General features: G+C 54.0%; 1 protein-coding gene across 4 annotated transcripts; it reads left to right on the top strand.

Annotated features, from left to right (window-relative positions):
* The first annotated feature begins 1,618 nt into the window (after nt 1–1,618).
* FPGS (folylpolyglutamate synthase) lies at nt 1,619–20,892 on the top strand. 4 transcript variants are annotated; one of them, XM_044264838.1, is made up of 15 exons: nt 1,619–1,664; nt 12,787–12,915; nt 13,008–13,061; nt 13,146–13,210; nt 15,258–15,372; nt 15,510–15,590; nt 15,693–15,754; nt 15,835–15,937; nt 16,181–16,258; nt 16,458–16,605; nt 16,711–16,800; nt 17,541–17,691; nt 17,868–17,943; nt 18,728–18,794; nt 19,986–20,892. In XM_044264838.1, the coding sequence occupies exons 1-15, from the start codon at nt 1,644–1,646 to the stop codon at nt 20,396–20,398; spliced, it is 1,653 nt and encodes a 550-aa protein (XP_044120773.1). In that variant the 5' UTR covers nt 1,619–1,643; the 3' UTR covers nt 20,399–20,892. The 4 variants fall into 4 exon arrangements, with proteins under 4 accessions (XP_044120773.1, XP_044120772.1, XP_044120771.1 ...); XM_044264837.1 differs by lacking the exon at nt 1,619–1,664 and adding an exon at nt 1,775–1,971; XM_044264836.1 differs by lacking the exon at nt 1,619–1,664 and adding an exon at nt 11,457–11,617.
* Nucleotides 20,893–20,951: the final 59 nt, after the last annotated feature.

Here is a 20,951-nt window from a genome sequence, read left to right as displayed (position 1 = left end):
TATGGCTGCCCGGGCTGTGGAGGGAGATGGCCTTGAATAAAAGCTCCCAGAGGGCAGGGCTGTGTGGGGCATTCCCCCGGGGCACCTAGAGGAGGGCCTGGTGTCTTGAGTCCCAGTTGCCACAGTGAGTCACCCCCGCAAGCTGGTTCGAGAGGCTGTGTCGTCCTAGGGGGGAAGAGCCTTCACCAGCTCCTTCCACCCAACCCTCCCTGTCGCCCGACCAGTCTGTGTCCTGATTCCTTTTTTTTTTTTTTTTTAATAATTTATTTATTTATTTAACAGAGAGAGAGAGAGAGAGAGAGAGAGAGAGATCACAAGTAGGCAGAGAGAAAGGCAGAGAGAGAGAGGAGGAAGCAGGCTCCCCGCTGAGCAGAGAGTCCGATGTGGGACTCGATCCCAGGATCCTGAGACCATGACCTGAGTGGAAGGCAGAGGCTTAACCCACTGAGCCACCCAGGCGCCCCCTGATTCCTTTTTGAGCAGATGGTTTTGATGAGGGAACAGAAAGCAAGCTGAGGACAAAGCAGAAGCTGACACCCCACAACTACTCCCACCCCCCCCACGAGATACATGGAACATTCCTCAGACGCTCTGGGCTGCCCTAAAGGAAAAACAAACAGTTAACTCGTAGAGATCATAATCCTGTAGGACCTGAATCTCCCTCAGTTTACAAAGGTCCTGGTGATTTATAAGGAAGAAGCTTTCTTCTATCAATAGCCTGACTTCCAGAGACCCGTAACTCAGTTTCTCAAAGCCCTAACATCATCGTCCCCTCCATAAAATTGAGGGAGGCTGAGACAGGAGGAAAGGTCAATAAAATAGAATTTTTTTTTTTTTTAAGATTTTATTTATTTATTTTTCAGAGAGAGAGGGAGAGAGAGAGAGCACAGGCAGACAGAGAGGCAGGCAGAGGCAGAGGGAGAAGCAGGCTCCCTGGCGAGCAAGGAGCCCGATGTGGGACTCGATCCCAGGACGCTGGGATCATGACCTGAGCCGAAGGCAGCTGCTTAACCAACTGAGCCACCCAGGCATCCCTAAAATAGAATTTCTTTTAAACCTGAAGCCCACAGGTGCCTGGGTGGCTCAGTGGGTTAAAGCCTCTGCCTTCGACTCTTGGGTCATGGTTTCAGGGTCCTGGGATCGAGCCCCGCATAGGTCTCTCTGCTCAGTAGGGAGCCTGCTTCCCCTCCTCCCTCTGCCTGCCTCTCTGCCTGCTTGTGATCTCTGTCAAATAAATAAATAAGATTTTTTTTAAGAAAATGAATAATTACTGAAGGTCATTGCTATTGTGTGTGTGTGGTTTTTAAAAAATTTTATTTATTTGAATCCCATATTCCAAAACCGCATCAGTTTGGTGAAACACAGCGTCAGCAGGCTCTGACCCCTCAGGTCAAGGGTGCCAGGGTGTCCTGCCCCGTGGCCCTGGGCTCCCAGCCTGGCACCACCAACACACAAACGGCCCTAACTGTAAGGGGAGGTGGGCTGTGATAAGAGAGGCCAGATAAAGCCAACCCTATTCTGTGGGAAGCCCCGCCCCAAAGTCTGGACGTTTCCCAAGTGCTCCCTCACCTTTAACCGTCTCCGGGCTGTTATTTAACTGGGGAGATTCACCAGAGAAGTCCCTCCCTCGGCCGATCCCCAGGATGAGAGCAGGCACCTATCAGGTAAGACTGTCCTCCCTGCGCACAGGGGAGGCCCTGGGCCAAGGGGCAGGGAGAGGGAATCCCCGATATCCACCCCCTCCTCTCTCTGGCCCAGCTAAACCCCAGGCAGAGCAGGCTTGGCAAAGGTGCCTTCACCCATGAATCACTTTGTGCCCAGCCCTGTTGGGGTGTGGGAAGCCAGGGGATGAAAGGGGCCAGGTCCCTGGCAACCTGCTGGACAGGGGCTGAGAAGGTGTTGGGGATAGCAGCCATGGAGCAGTCCGGCCCATCCACGAGAACTTTCTCCGCTAAAACTGCCTCCTTCCAGGTAGGAGAGCTTGGTGACCTTGGGCAGGTGGCCCGCCTGGCCAAGCTTCCATCTCTTTCTTCTGCATAAAGTGTGTGTAAATATCCCTCGAGGCCACAGGCCATCAACAATGATAACCCCACACTTGGCGGGGCCCCAAGGGCGAAAGTTGTCATCGATAAACCCGGTTCTCTGGGCTTGGGGTGACCAGGGGCCCTCCTGCGGGCCTCAGTTCCACCTTCTAACCCAGCTGCCGGCTCCAGGGAAGCTGCCCGCCCGCTGTGGCGGTGGGGGAGCTCTGGGGAGGGGTCTGCGGAGCAGAACTGGCAGGCCTGGGAGGTGCCGAGGCCCCTCGTGGGGCTTCCTGCGCTCGGGGCACTGCGGACATGGTTCCTAGACTGATCTGACCAGATTTAACTCTGACTGCTCAGGAAGGGTTGTTAGCGCCACTAAAATAATAATAATAGTAGTCATAATGGCAGTCCTGGTCCCTGGCTTCCTACCGGCTGGTCCTGTGCCCATGCGCTCTTCCTTTTGTAGATCCCGAAGGTGCGGTAGTGGCTGTTAGGGACCTAACCCGTTAAAGACTTCTAACCCCCAACTGGAGCTTGCTCTGGGGTCCCGGCTCAGCACCCTCTTATTCTGCCTCATCCCACCCCTCTGAGGTGGGCACGACCAGGACCCCTGCTTTACAGATGAGGAAATGGGGCTCAGAGAGGTGAGGAGACTGGCCCAGGCCGTCCAGTCTGGCTCTGGCAAATGCTGGCCAGAGCTGGGGTACAGCAGGCCGGACCCCAAGAGTCTGAGCGAGGAGCTCAAGGTTCAGGACCGACAAGCGCTAGACCAGTGACTTGGCCTTATCAAGCCTCAGTTTTCTCCTCTGCAAAATGTGCACACAGCGAGTCAGTACCTGCTTCCCTCTTGGGACTGTAGTCTGAAGGCCAGGCCAGAACCGGAAGGCCGCCGTCAGTGAGCATCTCCTGGGGCCGCTCTCACCCAGACCATCCTGACCCATGGAACCTTCTGCCCAGCAGATGAGGAGGGGTGGCCCCAGATTCCAGGGTTTGAGATCCTCCAGGTCCCCTTACCTTAGAGGCCAGGACCCTAGGGAGGAGAAGTGACTTTCCCAGGGTCACATGGTGTGGGTCCCCTCACCAGGAGAGAGAGAACTGAGGACACCCCAAGGGCTGTGGGGTGCTGGCATTTTGCCTGGCTCCCCGAGGCAGTGGAGCCTCCCTCTGAAGTAAAAGCCAGCTCAAGGCCAGAGCCACATTGATTAAATGACCAGGTCACCTGACAGGATACAGGGCTGGGGTGGGGCAGAGTCCAGGGGTGGCCAGGGGTGGAGTCTGGGGCTTGGCATGACAGACCCCTGTAAGTGACTGAGCTATTTTCCCTAGTAGGTCTTCCTCTGCCTCCCTGAGAAAGGGTCCAGGAACAGAAGCAGTGCGTAAAGATTGGTGCACAGAGCTGATGTTTAGAAAGAATTCATGTTAACTATTACTTAAGAAAATCCAAGTCACCAATGCGAAAAAAAAAAAGACAGGGATTCCCAGGCTTGATGAGCGGGTCTAAATCAGAGGCGACTGGGGGCACCTGGCAGACTCAGTCTGTGAAGTTTGTGACTCTTGATCTTGGGGTTGTAAGTTCGAACCCCACATTGGGTGTAGAGAAAAAATAAAATAAAAAAATAAAGAAATCAGTAGCAGCTGGAATCAAATGGAGCTGGGACTGAGCCAAATCCTTGCTCCCAGCTCCCCTTTGCCAGCTGGTGAGCTCCACATGGGATTCTGCACCTCTGGTCCTCCGTTCCTTCCTGGTCGCATGGGCTCAGCCCAGCAGCTGGCGAGGAGGAGGTGAGGAGGACAGTCATGGTTGCAAGGTGAGATAATGGACTGAAAACCAAAATAAGTTCTGCACACATGCTCCCCCTCTGAAGGTCGGCGAGCCAGCTGTCCACAGGTTTGAGCAGAGAAGCCCAAAGAGCACTCAGGGCACTGGGGAGGAGGCCAGACTGAAACTAGCCTCTCTGTGGGCTGGCCCACTGCAAGGCCTCACACCACACAGCTGGCGCCCTCTGAGGGTCCCTCTTGGCCATGAGTGGGAAACCCCAGGAACATCCCAAGCGCATCCATGGAGCCACACCTAGTCCCATGTCAGCTGTGGCCCCAGACCTGGGATGATGGGGAGTTGGCCCTGGGAACTTTTGGGGGAAGAGCATTTCAGGCAGAGGGAACCACCAGTGCAAAGGCCCTGCGGCTCTGTCACGCATTCGTTCTGTGTCACCTTCGGCTGGCTGAGTAACCACTCTGTGCCCCAGTTTCCCATGTGTACATTGAGGATAATCACAGTGCCGGAAAAGCTGTTGTGAGGATGACATAAGTACCTTTAATGCTAAGGGCTCACTAGGCGTGGGGTGATGGGTGCGAGCGGGTGTTTCTGAGGACCACAGAGAAGGCCAGCAAGGCTGGGGGTCGCAGTAAGAGGTGCTAAGTTGGAAAGTTTGGATGTCACCCTAAATGTTATGGGAATTCACCGGAGGGGTTTCAGCAGGAGAGAGACAAGATCTGATTATCTTTAAAAATGACAAGGCGCCTGGGTGGCTCAGTGGGTTAAAAATGACAAGAGAGTGCTTGTAGGGGTAAAGAGGAGGAACAGCGAGACTGCAGGACAGACCAGCAGTGGCGATGTGGAGGGACGTCTGTGGCTGCTGGAGAGGCTGTGAATGGGCAGGGTTTGGGGGTAAGGGAGAGGGAAACCGAAGGTGAGAGCAGCTGGGCAGATGGTGAAGTTGTATCTCAAGCTGGGGAGGCCTGGCTGGTTTCAGGGTAGAGCCCTAAGGGAACACCTGCTGTGGATGTGACCAGTTTAAGAGGCCTGCTGTGGTCAAGCGGCAGGGAGAAGTCAGGAGGCCGCTCATGTCTGCAACTCGGTGAAGAAGGGCATTTGAAAGTCAGACATCATCCCAGACCGGGGACCTTGGAGAGAGAGAAGCATGAGCCCTGGGCCTACCAACATGAGGATGCTGTGGAAAGAGGGGGCAGTGCAGCCAAGCAAGTAGAAGGAAGAAGTAGAACCGGGGAGGGAAGTATCAGGCGAGCCCAGAGAACAAAGTGTTTCAGGAAGGAGGGCATAATGAGCCTTGGACTGTAACCTGCCATCTAAGTCGGAGGGTGACAAGCACAGCGCGTGGGGCTCTGAGCACAGTTCCAATTGTTTCCTCAAGATCATGTCTAAAAGTGGAATGCAGAATCAGAGGAAGGTCTGTTTTTAAGGCCCCAGTTGCCCTCCCGATAAACTAAATCCATGAACACCTTAGTAGCCAGACTCATGGTAGGGATTTCGTACAGCTGCACCACAGAGGATATGGAATTCCATCTAAGGCAAGTTTTCTTCCCCCAGTTACAGAAAAGGGTTTTCTTGAAGGTCACTAGATGGAAATAGATATTCGGTGGTGGAGAAGTCCGTATGTTTACCAGAGGGTCAAAACCCCGGGTGGCCGTCAGGCTTCATCACAAACCTGCCAATGAGCTTGAACCTACCTTGGTCTCCACAAGGGGGAAAGGGACAGCTGGACCCCTCTAGTCCAGGCTCTCTGGAGTATAGTGGCCTTTGGAAACTCTTGTCCTCAGCGAAATACCCACCCATGGATATCCCCAGAAATTATGGGCTAGGACAGAGCTAATTTCAGCTCTCTCCCTACTATGGAGGTGACCAAAGGTCAGACAGGATCAGAGAAGGCAAACAAACTGCTCAGGGTCACACAGTGCATTGACAACGGTGAACATCCATTTCTCCACCTATAAAAGGGGGTCAATTTCTAATTCATACAATTTTCAAGAACTTGAAAAGAAATTGCAAAGTCAAGTACAGGGATAAGTGTTTAATAAATGTTAGCCCAAAAAAGCAAAGGGGAGAAGTATAGGGGAAAGGCATTTCAGGCAAAGGTAAATGTGAGCAAAAGCTTAGAGGTGGAAGACACCAAGGCCAATTCCTACAGTCTTTACCAGCTGCAGGGATGGTGCCCGCAGGGGTGGATGAGGTGGGAGGTGGGTAGAAGCCAGGTGACAGTAGGCTTAAGGGCTTTATTAATCTGGGAGACATGATGGGCCAAGAGAGGGGGCAGGGACTCAGGCAGATCTGACTTTAGAAAGTCCACCCTGGGGCCCAGCATGGGGCCTTGTTGACTTGCTGTGTGACCCCAAGCTGTCTCTGTCCCTCTCTGGGCCTCAGCCTCCTGCCTCTATAGCAGTGAGGATGGCTCTGATCAGGGTTATCAGGGTTTGCAAATATGTATCTCCCTTTCTGAGTTTCCTTCTTTATTGTCTTCCTACCTTGGACAGAGCCTTCTGCAAGCAGGACTTTGTCATCTGTCCCCAGAAGCCAGTGTCTCCAGCACCAAGCCCAGGGTGTGGCACAGAGGCGAATGAATGAATAGATAAATGAGTGCATGGATGGAGGGATGGATGGATGACATTCCTTGAGGAGGGCGGGGGTAAAGTAGAATCCCCAGCTCTTACTGCCCTCCACACACACCTGCAGATCTGCCTCCAGGGGCTGGACACTGACACATGCTGGCATCAAAATCCCAACATTTGTTTTCCAGGTGTGGGATGAGGGTGCCTTTGATTTTCTCCTTTACACATTTCTGTTTCCTTCTATGAACATTTGCTGCTTTCAAAAGAAAGAGCAGGGGCGCCTGGGTGGCTCAGTGGGTTAAGCCGCTGCCTTTGGCTCAGGTCATGATCTCAGGGTCCTGGGATCGAGTCCCACATCGGGCTCTCTGCTCAGAGCAGGGAGCCTGCTTCCCTCTCTCTCTCTGCCTGCCTCTCCATCTACTTGTGATTACTCTCTGTCAAATAAATAAATAAAATCTTAAAAAAAAAAAAGAACAATGATACAAAAGAGGTTAGCAGATTATACATACAAATGGTTTTTAAACATAAGAAAAAAGTGTGCAGCATCTTCCAAATAAAATAAATGCAAATGATAAATACCTTGAGAATCCATTTTTCCAACTATGCAACTGGCAGAGATCAAAGTTGGCTAAGGTCTGTGTTGGTGAGGAAATGGCTGGCTCATGCATGCTCAGGCATGGGCGTGGAAATTAATCCTACCTACCCTTTTGGAGGACAATGTGTATGTGACAATATGTATGAAGGTGTTGAATGCCAGTCACCTTTGACCCAGCAATTGCACTTCCTGGAATTCTTCCGTCAGATGTGCTCACACATGGAAGAAATGATGAGGGCAAAATGTTACCCACTGCAACATCGCTTGTGATGACAAAAATATTAGAAACCTAAATGTTATCAGGAGGAGACTGGTTAAATCCGTAGTAATACCCTCCACACCAGGGAGTACTGCCCAGCTTCAAAAACATAAATTAGCCAGTGAGACAGCTCTTCTGTACCAACACAGTCTAAAATAAGGTCCAGGATATAAAGGTATATGGAAAAAATACAACACAGACTTGTATATATAGTCTGCTATCTGCCAATCTAAAAGCGAAATCTCTATATATTTAACTTTGCTTGCAAATGCATAACGTTCTCTCTGGAGGGATCACGGGAAACATAACTGATTGTTTTTGGAGAGGGGAATTAGGGTGCTGGGAATTGGCATGGGAGGGAAGCTTTCCATTGTACATTTTTGTACTTCTGTTTGAATCATAGGATGTGTTATCCATTCAAACAAATTTAGGACTTATTTTATTTTGATTTTTTAAAATCTTTTTTTAGAGAGTGCATGGGGTGGGGAGAGGAGTAGAGGGAGAGGGAGGAGAGAGGGAATCTTGAGCAGGCTGCATGCCCAGCGTGGAGGCCGTGAAGGGGCTGGATCTCACAACCCTGAGATCATGACTTGAGCTAAAATCAAGAGTTAGACATTTAACCAGCTGAGCCACCCAGGTGCACCCTCCCCCAATATTAGGATTTGAAAATGAAATGAAAATACGAAAAGTTTTAATAAGACAAAGAAGATAACTCTATTCTACCTCCGCCCCCTTAAAGGACTCCTACAAATTTCCCAGTGTCCGTGCCTGTGTGAACATTGTCCTTGGAGACCATGGAATAAACAGAAGTCCAGGGGGAAAGGTGACATGACCAGCACAAGGCCACTGGGTGGCTTTGCCAAGGCCCCAGTCACGGCTTATAATTCCCTGCGCGACTGGGAGGAAACAAGATAGACTCCTGGAACTTTCTGGGCTGCTACTTGTCTTCATGCTTGTGCATCCGTTTCTGTTTCCAACTGGAGTTGAAGTCAGTAGTTCAGTGATTTTCAAGATTGCAAATGCCTACCCCCCCTTCCCCCCTCCCAAAAAGACATGAGGGGAAAATTGGCACAAACTTCTTTCCTTGGGGCATAGAGAAAGAGATTAGTTAAGATTCAGGAATGTAGGCAAGCTGACCTGGGAGTCTCCCTCCTCCCTGTCATTTTCCCTGCCATCTCATTCTTGGAGGAATAACCCGGAGCAGGATGTTAATACTAGTACCTGTCTTATAGGGTCATGCTCAGTTAATGACCAACTGTATAGAAAGTGTTTAGAACAGGGCCTGGCCCAGAGAAGTGCTCCGTAACTATTTGCTAAGTCAGTATCTTCGAGGGATCCCTAAAAGGTTATTGTTGACTAAGAGTGTTAAGATGCAGAAAATATTGTTTTGGGCATCGACAAAGTCCTATAGATGTCTCGATGTGTCTGTCATCTCATGTGCTTAGAAAACTGTGGGCTGCAAACCTGGATGTCACCAAAGGAGGAAGTTGAGGTGGGGGTGAGCCAAAGAAAAACATTTGTTTTTATTTTTTAAAGATTTTGATTTTTAAGGAATCTCTACACCCAACATGGGGCTCAAAATTATAACCCCAATATCAAGACTTGCACGCTCTATGGACTGAGGCCGCAGGATCCCACAAAGAACATTTAAAGCGACTTTATGATCATTTTTATGCAGTTATTCTGTATGTGCCTATGCACAGAGAACATTTCAATGATGAAGAAGGAGAAGGGGAAGGAGGAGGAGAAGGAGAAGAAAACTATGAAATGAAGCACCTCCCTATTTCCCATGGGGCCAGGGTTGGGGTGCCCAGCAGTGATGTGAAGAGCAGAAGTCCAGCCAGTGATGGAATCTTTCCAACATGTCATATGTTTATTTCTTTCTTTTTTTTTTTTTAATTTATTTGACAGACAGAGATCACAAGTAGGCAGAGAGGCAGACAGAGAGAGAGAGGAGGAAGCAGGCTTCCCGCTGAGCAGAGAGCCCGATGCGGGGCTCGATTCCAGGACCCTGGGATCATGACCTGAGCCGAAGGCAGAGGCTTTAACCCTCTGAGCCACCCAGGCGCCCCTCATATGTTTATTTCAAAATCAAACGATCTCTGATAAATATTTACCCCCAGTGCTGGTGGGAAAAAGGGAGAGAGGTTCTGGAATCCCATCAGTTGTTTGAAGGATTGTCTTTTGTCTGTGGGGACTTCCCTAGAGGGCTGTTTGTAGCACACACCCCCTCCTCCTCACCCCCCAACCCCCGTCCTGCCCCCACTCCCCTCACCCCCCTCACCCCTACCTCCAAATAGCTGCACACCTTTCTGGCATCTGACCTATAAAAAGACAATCTCCCAGTCAGGTGAGGTGTGGGGGCCATGAGAGCCTTCGCCCCCAGGAGCTGCCCCTATCTGGCGCCCAAGCCACTGGCCTCTGGATGGGGATTCTTCATTGGTGACTGTCACTTTCGTCTTCCTGGTGTGGCCAGTAGTCAGATTTCTCTGCTGTGCTCCTTCACCTTCTCCTAAAGATGCTTTCTCTTATTTCTGTACTTGCTAACCGAGGAATGCAACATCTTGATTAACTTGCTTAAGGAATGTCATAAAAATCCCAGCATTCTGAAATTGTTTGGGCATTGCAATGATCTCCATCGGGGAGATGAAAAAAATGCTTCATGAATGAGTACAGGGAGGGGCGCCTGGGTGGCTCAGTGGGTTACAGCCTCTGCCTTCAGCTCAGGTCATGATCCCAGAATCCTGGGATGGAACCCTGTATCCAGCTCTCTGCTCAGCAGGGAGCTTGCTTTCCCTTCTCTCTGCCTACCTCTATGCTTACTTGTGATCTCTATCAAATAAATAAATAAAATCTATTAAAAAAAAAAAAAAAGAATGAGTACAGGGAAAAGAGGACCAGGAGCAGGGAGCAGGGCAATGTGATGTGAAAGAGACTTTTTAATCCCGCAGAGGGGATCTGAAAAATAAATTACAGGCATGCCTTGTTATTTAAAAAAAAAAAAAAAAAAAGGAATCTCCATGCTACTTTTTCCATGCTAGCAGTTGGGGCCAAGAAGGTCAAAGACAGGAAAAAGTCCAATCGGAGTTCTCCTCACCCATAGCTAGGGTAGATTACTGTCTCCTCCCCCACGTGGCTCTACACTTCGTTCTCCACACAGTAAATCTTCCAAAGTGCAAACCTGATCTTGTCATCTTTATTCATTTTTTTAAAAAAGATTTTATTTATTTATTTGAGAGAGAGAGAGAGAAAGAGCACAGGCAGGGAAGCGGCTCGGGGTGGGTGGTGGTGGGCGGGGAGAAGCAGGCACTCTGCTGAGCAGAGGCGGAGGGAAGGGACGCTCGGTCCCAGGACCCACGGATCATGACCTGAGCCGAAGAGAAGATAGACCCTTAACCGACTGAGCCACGCAGGCTCCTCTTTTAAAAAAAATTTTTTTTTTTTTTCTAAGACCATGTTACTGTTGTCCAAATTTAATCCAAATTTCTTAGGCTACAAGGTCCTGCTAGATCTGGCATTTTGGGGCAAGTAGGCCCCACCCGGTGGAAGTGCAGTTCCTTGGACTAGTGGTTCTCCTCTCTCCCTCTCCCCACCCTCGTCACCCCTCCCTCTCTTGCTTTTCACACCGCGTTCCCTCCCTCTGAAAACCTTTCCCCGCCCCCCCTCCCGCCCAGCCACCTCGCTGACTCCGCCTCATCCCCAGGCCTCTTCCAGAATGTAGCTTCTTCCAGGACGCCTTCCAGGCTGCCCAGGGACGGTAGTGACCCCAGAAGCGAAGGTGCTTGGGTTTGGGTCTATTGCCTCGCAATCCGGTAGTCAGATTCAGAAGTGCAGAGGCCAAATACCCGCAGCCTGCGGTCTCCGCATTAAACCGCGACATTTCGGGCTTGAATTCCGTGACCTCCATCCATCCAAGTGTACGCTAGCTCTGTCTTCTCTGCCTGCCCAGAGCTAGTTCTGGCGGACCCCCAGGCTGAGGGTTGCAGACTGGGACAATTTTGGGGGTGTGGTTGGGTCCTGGAGACACTGAGCGCGCGCAGAGAATGCCCCTGGGACCGGGCTGCTCACAAACAGGGCTGAATCCCTCCGCCCCGCCCCGAGGCCTGCCCCGCACAAATATGGCACCCCGCGGATTCTTATTGGTTCCGGGCAACTCTCTGGGTAGCGCTGATTGGTGGAGGGCAGGGGCGAGGCGAGGCTGGGCGGGGCGGGGCGTCTCCGGCCCGGGCCTAGCAAGTGGTAACAGGCGGTAGGACTATGTCGCAGGCACGCTGCCACCTGCGCGCCGCTCTCTTCCTGGCAGCAGTTTCTTCGCGCGGTGCCACGACCGGGGTCACGGCGCGGCGAGGGTTGAGCGCGCGGCCCGCGCCGCAGGAGCCCGGCATGGAGTATCAGGTATCCGGCGGGCAGGGCGGTCCTAAGACGACACGTTTGCCGGGCCTGAGCCACACAGCGTCCGGACTCCGCGGCCTGAGGCTAGGGTGGACCGGGATCCTGACGGTGGGGGACTCGAGGGCGGGAACATCCTGGTGCCGGGGGGGTGGGGACAGAGACCAGGAAGTTGGGCCTGGGCCGCAGGTTCTGGGAATTCTGAGGCTAAGGTGTCCCGCCTTAGTGGGAAGGGGCGCCCAGTGATAGGGGGTTCAGGGTCCCAACTAGCGGTTGGGGTGTCGGAGTTTCAGGAGTTCAGATTTGAGAGATCCAAGAGTTGGTATCTGGGGTTGGAGTCTCCAGGATTCAGGAGATAGAGATCCGAGTGCCTGGAATTGGGGGCAGGCGGGAATCAGGGGATATTGGTGAGGGGCAAGAATCTGGAAAACATAAAATTTCCACCTGGCTCTGTTGTAGGGGTGGGTTTCCATAGACCACACCTGTTGCCTATCAGGCCGATGACACAGTTGAATGGGTGTGGGTCCTCCAGCCAGCTATTGAGGCCCTTGGGGGAAATAAATACTCCCACTCTCACACCCAGACTCTCCTGAGGAGTGTCTGGTCATTGGCTGGGTGACCCCGGGGAGACCCCTCTTCCTTGGAACGTCCTTCTCTTCCCCATTTGGACGCTTTGAGCAGCTCTTTTTGGAGTCAGGCTGCGGAACCCCATCCTCAGGGTTGGGCATGGAAGCCTCCAGGGATTTCTAGTTCGAATTCCTCCAGATCTAAAACCGCAACCTTCTGTGGTTCTCCTGCAGCCCCTCACAGCCCCCTCCCAATTTAGGGCCCAGTATAGCTGTGGAGGTCATTGGGGGGAATGAGGGCAAAGGCTCCAGTGTGGGATTGAAGACTGGGAAGCCCAAACGGAACAGGGTGCAAGGCTTCTCCCGTTAGTCATGTAACCTGCTTGCCTAACACTCCTGGGTGGGGCTGAACTGCCCCAGGCTCCCATCTCTGCCAGAGCTGGGAAGATGCCACTTCTCTCTCACCAGTGCCTAACCTCAACGCTGGGGCACCAGGGTGAGCATTGGTAGGCTCGGTGCCCTGGCTTGGCCACTGATGCCCCGGGGTCCCTCTGTTTCTGTGGACCGCTGCTGAGTCCTAACCTGCTCCCTGGGGACTGTGGTTGCCAGGATGCTGTGCGCACACTGAACACCCTGCAGACCAATGCTGGCTACCTGGAGCAGGTGAAGCGCCAGCGGGGTGACCCTCAGACGCAGCTGGACACGATGAAGCTGTACTTGGCCCGGAGTGGGCTGCAGGTAAGGTGGGCGGGGCCGGGACCGCTCTCGCCCGCCCCCCCCCACCCCTACCTGTGAGTCTGTGGCTGAGGTGGTTGTCTGTATGTCTTCAGGTGGAAGACTTGGACCAGCTGAACATCATTCACGTCACTGGGACCAAGGGGAAGGTGAGCGATGGGACTCAGGGGTAGGGTATCCACCTAATGGGGTGGGAGGGTGGGGCCCGCCCAAACAAGATCTCTTCTTTCTAGGGTTCCACTTGTGCCTTCACTGAACGTATTCTCCGCAGCTATGGCCTGAAGACAGGATTCTTTAGGTACTGAGGGGTGGAGAAATGTGGGATCTCTTAGCTCTCTGCGTGGAGGGGATGGTGGTGGGGGGTGGCCTGGAACCAACTAGCAGGAGCTCAGCTGCCTCTCTCTCTGCCCAATGTTGATTGATTCGATAACCATTCCATTGGCTTTTAACATATTGCCCGAAATTTGTGGTGCCTTTAATTTTTGTAATGAAATGAGTTCAGGACGGGGAGGCAGCAGCTGGAATGTGTAAATGAAGTACATACCTTGAGTCCTCAGATATCTTTTTTATTAAATTCCATGTGCAGCTTTTATGTTTTTAAGATTTAAAAAAAAATTTTTTTTTAAAGATGTTATTTATTTATTTGACAGAGAGAGATTACAAGTAGGCAGAGAGGCAGGTAGAGAGAGAGAGGAGGAAGCAGGCTCCCTGCTGAGCAGAGAGCCCGATGTGGGACTCGATCCCAGGACCCTGAGATCATGACCTGAGCTGAAGGCAGCGGCTTAACCCACTGAGCCACCCAGGCGCCCCAGATTTTTAAAAAAATTTTTTAAGTAATCTCTACACGCAGCGTGGGGCGTGAACTCACAATCCCACAATCAAGTTTTGCATGCTCTACCCATGGAGCCAGCCGGGTGCCCCCACGTACAGCTTTAAAATCACAGAGAAATATTTATCACCTCAGACATCTTTGCCATGAGGAGCAGCAAATCTGGCTTGTTAGGGCTTAAGTGCTGAGGTAGTTTATGATGTCCACGTGTCGAGGTGTCCCTTCTGTTCTGCTGGCGTCAGCCATCCCTTCGCCACCTCGTGCTTGACCTCAGGCACCCAAACTCACACCAGAGGATGGGGTGTGAACCAGACGTAGGGCCCTCTTTCCTGCGCTGCGCATGCCTCTCCTCAGCTGCTCACCAGTAAAGCAGTGGGATCACAGTGGTCGTGAAGTACTCAGGGTTTGGTCCCTGCAGTGGCGGGACTTAGGATTTTTGCTCCTTTTATTTTGCCAGTTCCATCAAGTACTTCTAGAACTGTCTGAAATCAGCTGAGGCAATTTCAGGCTGTAATTTCTCTCCACAGTTCTTTGTTCAAAAGAAAGAAATGGGGGCGCCTGGGTGGCTCAGTGGGTTAAAGCCTCTGCCTTTGGCTCAGGTCATGATCCCAGGGTCCTGGGATCGAGCCCCACATCGGGCTCTCTGCTCAGCAGGGAGCCTGCTTCCCTTCCTCTCTCTCTGCCTACTTATGATCTCTGTCTGTCAAATAAATAAATAAAATCTTAAAAAAAAAAAATGTAGGGAAGGACTTATGAGAAGGGCTTGGAGGATTCGAACACAAGCTGACAATCTCTCAAAATAATTTCTCAATCTCTCAAAAATAATTTTGAGGATGGGGTGACCTGGCTGGTGCTGTAGGTAGAGCCTGTGACCCTTGATCTCTGAGGTTGTGAGTTCAAGCTCCACGTTGGGTCTGGAGATGACTTTAAAAAATAATGAAACTTAACAGAAATTAGTTTTGAAAAATTTTTTTTTTGGGTAAAAACCCAGCCTTTGGCTTTGGCCCGTGTAGCCTTTTGGGCTGGCCTGGGTTGCATCTTGAGCACACAGATGGGACCTTGCGTTCTAGGGCTGGAAGACAGTGCGGGGCGGGTGTTGGCAGAGTGACTGATGTGTGTGTGATGGGGAAAGCACAGGGGCCTGTTGGAGCCCAGAGCACGTTCCTGATCAGTCTGTTGGGGTACCAGGCAGGGGCAGGGCTTTCTTTCTGGAGGAGGGCCCAACTCAGTTGAGATGTGTGGAGGGAGTTGGGGGGTGGGCAGCCTGGAGGAGCTACGAATGGGCCCGAGGGGCTAGGGCACAGGGACCTGGGGGGCTGTGGGAGAGGTGAGGCACAGAGGCCGGTGCCTCAGCCCCACCAGGACGTGGGAGGCTGGATGAGGAGCTGGGACGCTGGAGGCCGGAGGGAAGTCACAGGACTATCAGCAGGGCAGTGGCGTGGTCCGATCTGGGTTTCTGAAGACAGGCATGAGGGGCAGGGGAAGGGAGTCCCGATGACCACAGGTCTCCCGGCAGCTCTCCCCACCTGGTGCAGGTGCGGGAGCGGATCCGCATCAACGGGCGGCCCGTAAGCCCCGAGCTCTTCACCAAGCACTTCTGGCACCTCTACCACCGGCTGGAGGAGACCAAGGTGCGCATGCAGGAGGGCCGGTGCGGGGGCTGGGTAGGGGCGCTGCAGAGACCCAGAGGGGGCTGTATGCCCCAGAACCCCATCTCCCCAGAGCAGAAGTGGCAGAGCCCTGGGCTCTGACATGTTCTTGTCCACAGGACAGCAGCAGCTGTGTCTCCATGCCCGCCTACTTCCGCTTCCTCACACTCATGGCCTTCCACATCTTCCTCCAAGAGAAGGTACGTGCCATTCCCCTGAGTCCTGTGTCTGAGGCCGTGGGGAGGGTAATCTCAGCAGGCTGGGGGAACAGGACCCCTGACGTGCCTCCTGTGCCTCTGCAGGTGGACCTGGCGGTGATGGAAGTGGGCATTGGTGGCGCTTACGACTGTACCAACATCATTCGGTGAGAACCACTGCTTGGGGAGAACGGACGGCGGCCATGAGCCCCAGGCAGCACCATCAAGTCCTTTCTGTCTCCTGCAGGAAGCCTGTTGTGTGTGGCATCTCCTCTCTTGGCATTGACCACACCAGCCTTCTGGGGGACACAGTGGAGGCGATCGCATGGCAGAAAGGGGGCATCTTCAAGGTACCAGACAGCCCTGGGGAAAGGAGGTACATGGATGGCCTGGGCCTGGCCCTCAAGGCTTAGGGAAGTGGGGATGGGGCAGGGTCACCTGTATTGTAACTCAGGATAAGGTCTCCACCATCAGCGGGGTCTGGAGCAAGAGGCCGCTCCCCTCCCCTCTGGAGGGCAGGCGAAGTGAGCTGTCAGACCCCAGGACGGAGGACCCGCAGCAATCTGTCTCACTCTCTTCCTCCTCCTTCGCAGCGTGGCGTCCCTGCCTTCACGGTGCTCCAGCCTGACGGTCCCCTGGCAGTGCTGCGGGACCGTGCCCAGCAGATCTCCGTGAGTTTGGAGACCCCAGGATAGGGGTGGTAGCCACTGGGGAGGCACGTCATCTTTTTGGGCCTCAGTTTGCCCATCTGTGCAGTGAGGGGCAACTGCTCAGCCAGCTGGAGCACACTGTGCTTCCCAGAGCAGGAGGGAAGGATCCACAGCATCAGGGAGGGTTCCCCTGACCCGCTGTTGCCCGTCTCCTTGGCAGTGTCCTCTCTACCTGTGCCCACCACTCGAAGCCCTGGAGGAAGGCGGGCCGCCGCTGACCCTGGGCCTGGAGGGAGAGCACCAGCGGTCCAACGCCGCCTTGGCCTTGCAGCTGGCTCGCTGCTGGCTGCAGCAGAAGGGCCACCAGGGTAGGTGGGCGGGAGCATGGGGAGGGGGCACGTGGAGCCTGCCTCTGAAGGTTCCCTGCACACTCTGTCCACACAGCAGCCCCTCCTCCCACCCTTGCTCCTCAGGCCTTGGAGAGCTGAAGATGTCTCGACCCAGCGTCTTGCGGCAGATGCCCCTGGCACCCGTGTTCCAGCCCACATCCCACATGCGACATGGTGAGGCAGACTTTCTTGCCTGGCCGGGATTCCTCAGATGTTTCTTTGAGTTTCCTGTTTGAGAGGAGGGGGAGGTTGGAGATGGTGCCCAGAACAAAGGCCTCTGAAGTTAGTAAGTGTCCCTGACTTTGGGTTCATGGACTCCGAGCCTCAGTTTTCTTACCTGCCAAATGTGGTAATGACAGGGCCCACTGTGTGGTGACATCACTGAGGGGCTGAGGCCAGGGCCTGTGGGATGTAGCACCCAGTCAGTGGTAGCTGCTGTTCCTGGCAATCTTGTCATCAGCCTGAGACCATGAGGTCTGGAGAACGGAGCCATTGTCAGGCTTCTTGCTTCCCCCCGAGCTTTCAGCACACAGTAGGTGCTCATAGCAGCTAAACCCCTTTGGCCAGTGATTCCCTTGTGCCCACTGTGTGCCGGCCCCGAGTCAGGCAGATCTCAGATCACATCCCGGCAAGCTTGGCTGTGACCTGATCTCTCTGGGCTAAGGGCTTTCCGCCTACATGGAATAGGAGACTGAGATATGATAGGGACGTCCCCTCTCAGGGCTGCCGGGAAGACTCCCTCAGGGGAGGCAGCCAAAGAGCCGATCCCAGTGAGAGTGAGCGGCAGGCGGCTTGACTCATCGGCTGGGAAGGCCCAGCGCGGGCAGCCTCCGAGCAGAGCGGCCAGGCCGGCGGGAGGGCTGTGTGTGTGAGTTGAGGACTAGGGTGGGAGCCGGCTGCCTTGTCCCCTGCAGGGCTTCGGGACACCGAGTGGCTGGGCCGGACGCAGACACTGCAGCGCGGGCCCCTCACCTGGTACCTGGACGGCGCGCACACCGTGAGCAGCGTGCAGGCCTGCGTGCGCTGGTTCCGCCAGGCGCTGCACCGCAGCCAGAGGCCGAACCGGTGAGCTTCCGGGGCGGGGCTGTGCGGGGGCGGGGCCTCGGGGGTCGAGGGGCCTGACGCGGGGGGGTGGGGGGGGGGAGCTGCTGGGACGGACCCAGAGGGGCGGAGGGCCATTTCTGGAGGAAGGAGGGGGCGGGGCCCCTCTGACCACGCCCCCATCCCCGCCCCTCTCCCAGCGGCCGTGAGGTGCGCGTCTTGCTTTTCAACTCCACTGGGAACCGGGACTCGGAGGCCCTGCTGAAGCTGCTGCAGGTGAGGGGCTAGCTCGGGGGTGGGCGGGAGGCCCACCAGCCCCGTTTCTGGCCGTGGGATCCCCAGAGCTGTCTTCACCCCCGGACCTTTGTTTCTTCAACTCAAATGGGGCTCCCCTGAACGGTACTGAGGATTCCATATAAAGGGACCGGGCACATAAGGAGGTTTAGACCCAGGTAGGTCACTGCCCTCATCCTGCGGGGTCAGGCTGAATGAAGCCTAGTTAAAAGCAGGACCAGGTAGGGGCGTGAGGTGTGGGCTGTGGACTCGCTTAGCCTGCCCCTTGGGCCACTAGTACAGGATTGTAGACGAAACGGCATTTCAGAGATGGTTTGCGGAGTCTCTGAGCTAACCCTGAAGGGGCCCCTCTCTGCTCAGGGACGTCGAGGCGCGCCCTGGGCTGTCAAGGCTGAAGTAGTTCCTAGGGATCATTTCCTATTTTACAGACCAGGAAGCTGACGCTGTTCATCTCTCTCACAGGGCAGACAAAGCCTTTCCCCAGCCTGGATTTGGCGCCTCCTCCTTAGCTGGGTTATCTTAAGCAAATCCCCTTTCCCCAGCCTCAGTGTTCCCATCTGTACGGTGGGCTCTGCTGCCCAGGCCACGGGCCTGCAGGGTGTACTGAGGCAGATGAGCCGCTGAGGTTCCATGGCTGGGTTTACACAGCATCACTCCAGCTGAGTGGGGGTGTCTCCAGAGATGGGGATTTTGGGGGGTGAGCAAGTCAGGGTGGTGGGGCATCCTCTCTGGACTCTGACACCAAGTCTTCCCTCTCGGCCTTTAGCCCTGTCAGTTTGACTATGCCGTTTTCTGCCCTAACCTGACGGAGGTGTCATCTGCTAGCAACGCAGGTAAGGCGACAGGCTTGACCTCTGGGAGTGAGCAGGGCGCAGAAGCCCCTTCAGTGGACTGCTCTGATGGGGACAGTGGGGGCTTTGGAACAGGAGGTCCCGGGTAGGAGCTAGATTTGTTTTACCATATAGATAAATACTCTTTGGTACATTGTGGATATTGTGATCACAGTACTGGAACAGAATTACTGGAGAAAAACGGTTTTCAAAATGCAGGCTGCTACCCACCGATGGTTTTACAGTCAATTTAGTGGATATAAACAAGCATTTTTATCTATCTATTTATTTTTAAAGATTGTATTTATTTGACAGACAGAGATCACAAGTAGGCAGAGAGGCAGCCAGAGAGAGAGGAGGAAGCAGGCTCCCCGCTGAGCAGAGAGCCCGATGTGAGGCTTGTTCCTAGGACCCTGGGATTATGATCTGAGCCAAAGACAGAGGCTTTAACCCACTGAACCACCCAGGAGCCCCCCCCCCCTTTTTAAAAGATTTTATTTGTCAGGGAGAGAGAGAGAATGCACAGCAGGGGGAGTAGGAAGGGCAGAGGGAGAAGCAGATTGACTGCTGAACAGGGAGCCGATTTGGGACTTGATCGTAGGCTCCTTGGATCGTGACCTGGGCTGAAGGCAGACACTTAACCGTCTGAGCCACCCAGATGCCCTAAACCAGCATTTTTAAAATGAAATAGAAAATATATGTGTGCCTTGCATGAAGGGTAGGTACTGTTTTGTGACGGTACTGTCCCAGACACCTGTATACACCTGTATGAGTACTGAGTTGCCCTCTTAAAGGGTATTTTTTTTTTTTACTGTGGGTCACGCTCAAAAAAATTTGAAATAGTGTAAAAAGAAAATGCAGATCCCCAGGCCCCACAGCAGACTGTTGGGGAGAGTCCAGGAACGTACATTTCCACTTAGGCCCACCCGTGTGCTGGATCCTGCCCTACAGTTGAAGGCAGCCAGACTAAGGTTGGGGGAGGTGTTCAGCGGGCCAGAGCTCCCGCTTTCAAGCTAAGCTGCCTGGCCCTGCCTGCCACCAGCTCTGGGACGGTCTGTGTCTCCGCTTCCTCCCAGCACTTCCCACTGTGAGGCCTGATGGTGCGTGTAAAGGGCCTGGTCTTGAGCAGGTACGCCCAGCGTGCCTCCCCCACCCTGTCCCCCCAGCTGATGTGCCCCCCCTTGTGCCCGGCAGACCAGCAGAACTTCATGGTGACCCTGGACCAGGTGTTGCTCCGCTGCCTTGCACATCAACAGCACTGGAGCCACCTGGATGAGGAGCCGGCCAGCCCAGATCTCTGGAGCTCCACCAGCCCGGAGCCTGGTGATGAGCACACGTCCTTGCTGCTGGCTTCTCGCCCACACCACCCCCACAGCACCGGCTCCCTTGTCTTCAGCTGCATCTCCCATGCCCTGCAGTGGATCAGCCAAGGCCGGGACCCTGTCTTTCAGCCACCCAGTCCCCCCCCAAGCCTCCTTGCTCACCCTGTGGCTGGCAGTGGGGCGGGCGTGCTCCGTGAGGCTGCCGCCATCCATGTACTAGTCACAGGCAGCCTGCACCTCGTGGGTGGCGTCCTGAAACTGCTGGACCCTTCCCTGTCCCAGTAGCCCAGGCAGTGGGGTTGGAAGTGGGGGTCTCCCACGCCTGCCCTGCAGCTCACCATGAACTCTTGTTAGGTGCCTTTTGTCATCTGCTTTTCTGATGCTGTCCAGACTGGCCCGGGGTCCTGGGCTCTGGGCAGCAAGATCCAGGGCTAGAATGGGGAGGCCGAGATGGGACATCCTCTTGTCTGAGCCTAGGGTGCCTTGGGCCTCTCCCTCCTCCTGACCAAGACAGCCAGAGGGCTTCTTGGTTGTCCCACTGTCCTAGTAGGCCAAACTATGCAGCCCCCCTCCCTCACTACCCTGCCTGCGTCCTGGCTCAGGCCCAGCTTACCGTGTGAGCTGCCTGGCCAGGCCTGGGGTCCTGCCGGGTGCTGGTTGATAGATTACCTCTTAGTGGCCTTCTGGGGAAGAGAGGGCTCCTGCCTGGGGCCCACCAGAGACCAAGGATGGCTGGAGTCAATTAAAGCCTTTAAGTTTTTCAAAAAGAAATGGCAAAATGTTTGAGCAGCTTAATCTCTAGCTCCCTTAGCACAAAATGCAGGTGTGAGGGCTGCAG

This window comes from Neovison vison, chromosome 9 (genome assembly GCF_020171115.1).
Source record: "Neovison vison isolate M4711 chromosome 9, ASM_NN_V1, whole genome shotgun sequence".
In the NCBI taxonomy this organism is placed as follows: domain Eukaryota; kingdom Metazoa; phylum Chordata; class Mammalia; order Carnivora; family Mustelidae; genus Neogale; species Neogale vison.
This window is presented reverse-complemented; position numbering and strand designations above follow the sequence as displayed.

Excerpts from the sequence above, each read along its gene's own strand:
- FPGS (XM_044264836.1), top strand. The coding sequence starts at position 11,480 with ATGTCGCAGGCACGCTGCCACCTGCGCGCCGCTCTCTTCCTGGCAGCA. Across the intron at positions 11,618-12,786 it reads AGCCCGGCATGGAGTATCAG|GATGCTGTGCGCACACTGAA; the intron begins GTATCCGGCGGG and ends TGTGGTTGCCAG. Across the intron at positions 16,606-16,710 it reads GCAGCAGAAGGGCCACCAGG|GCCTTGGAGAGCTGAAGATG; the intron begins GTAGGTGGGCGG and ends CTTGCTCCTCAG.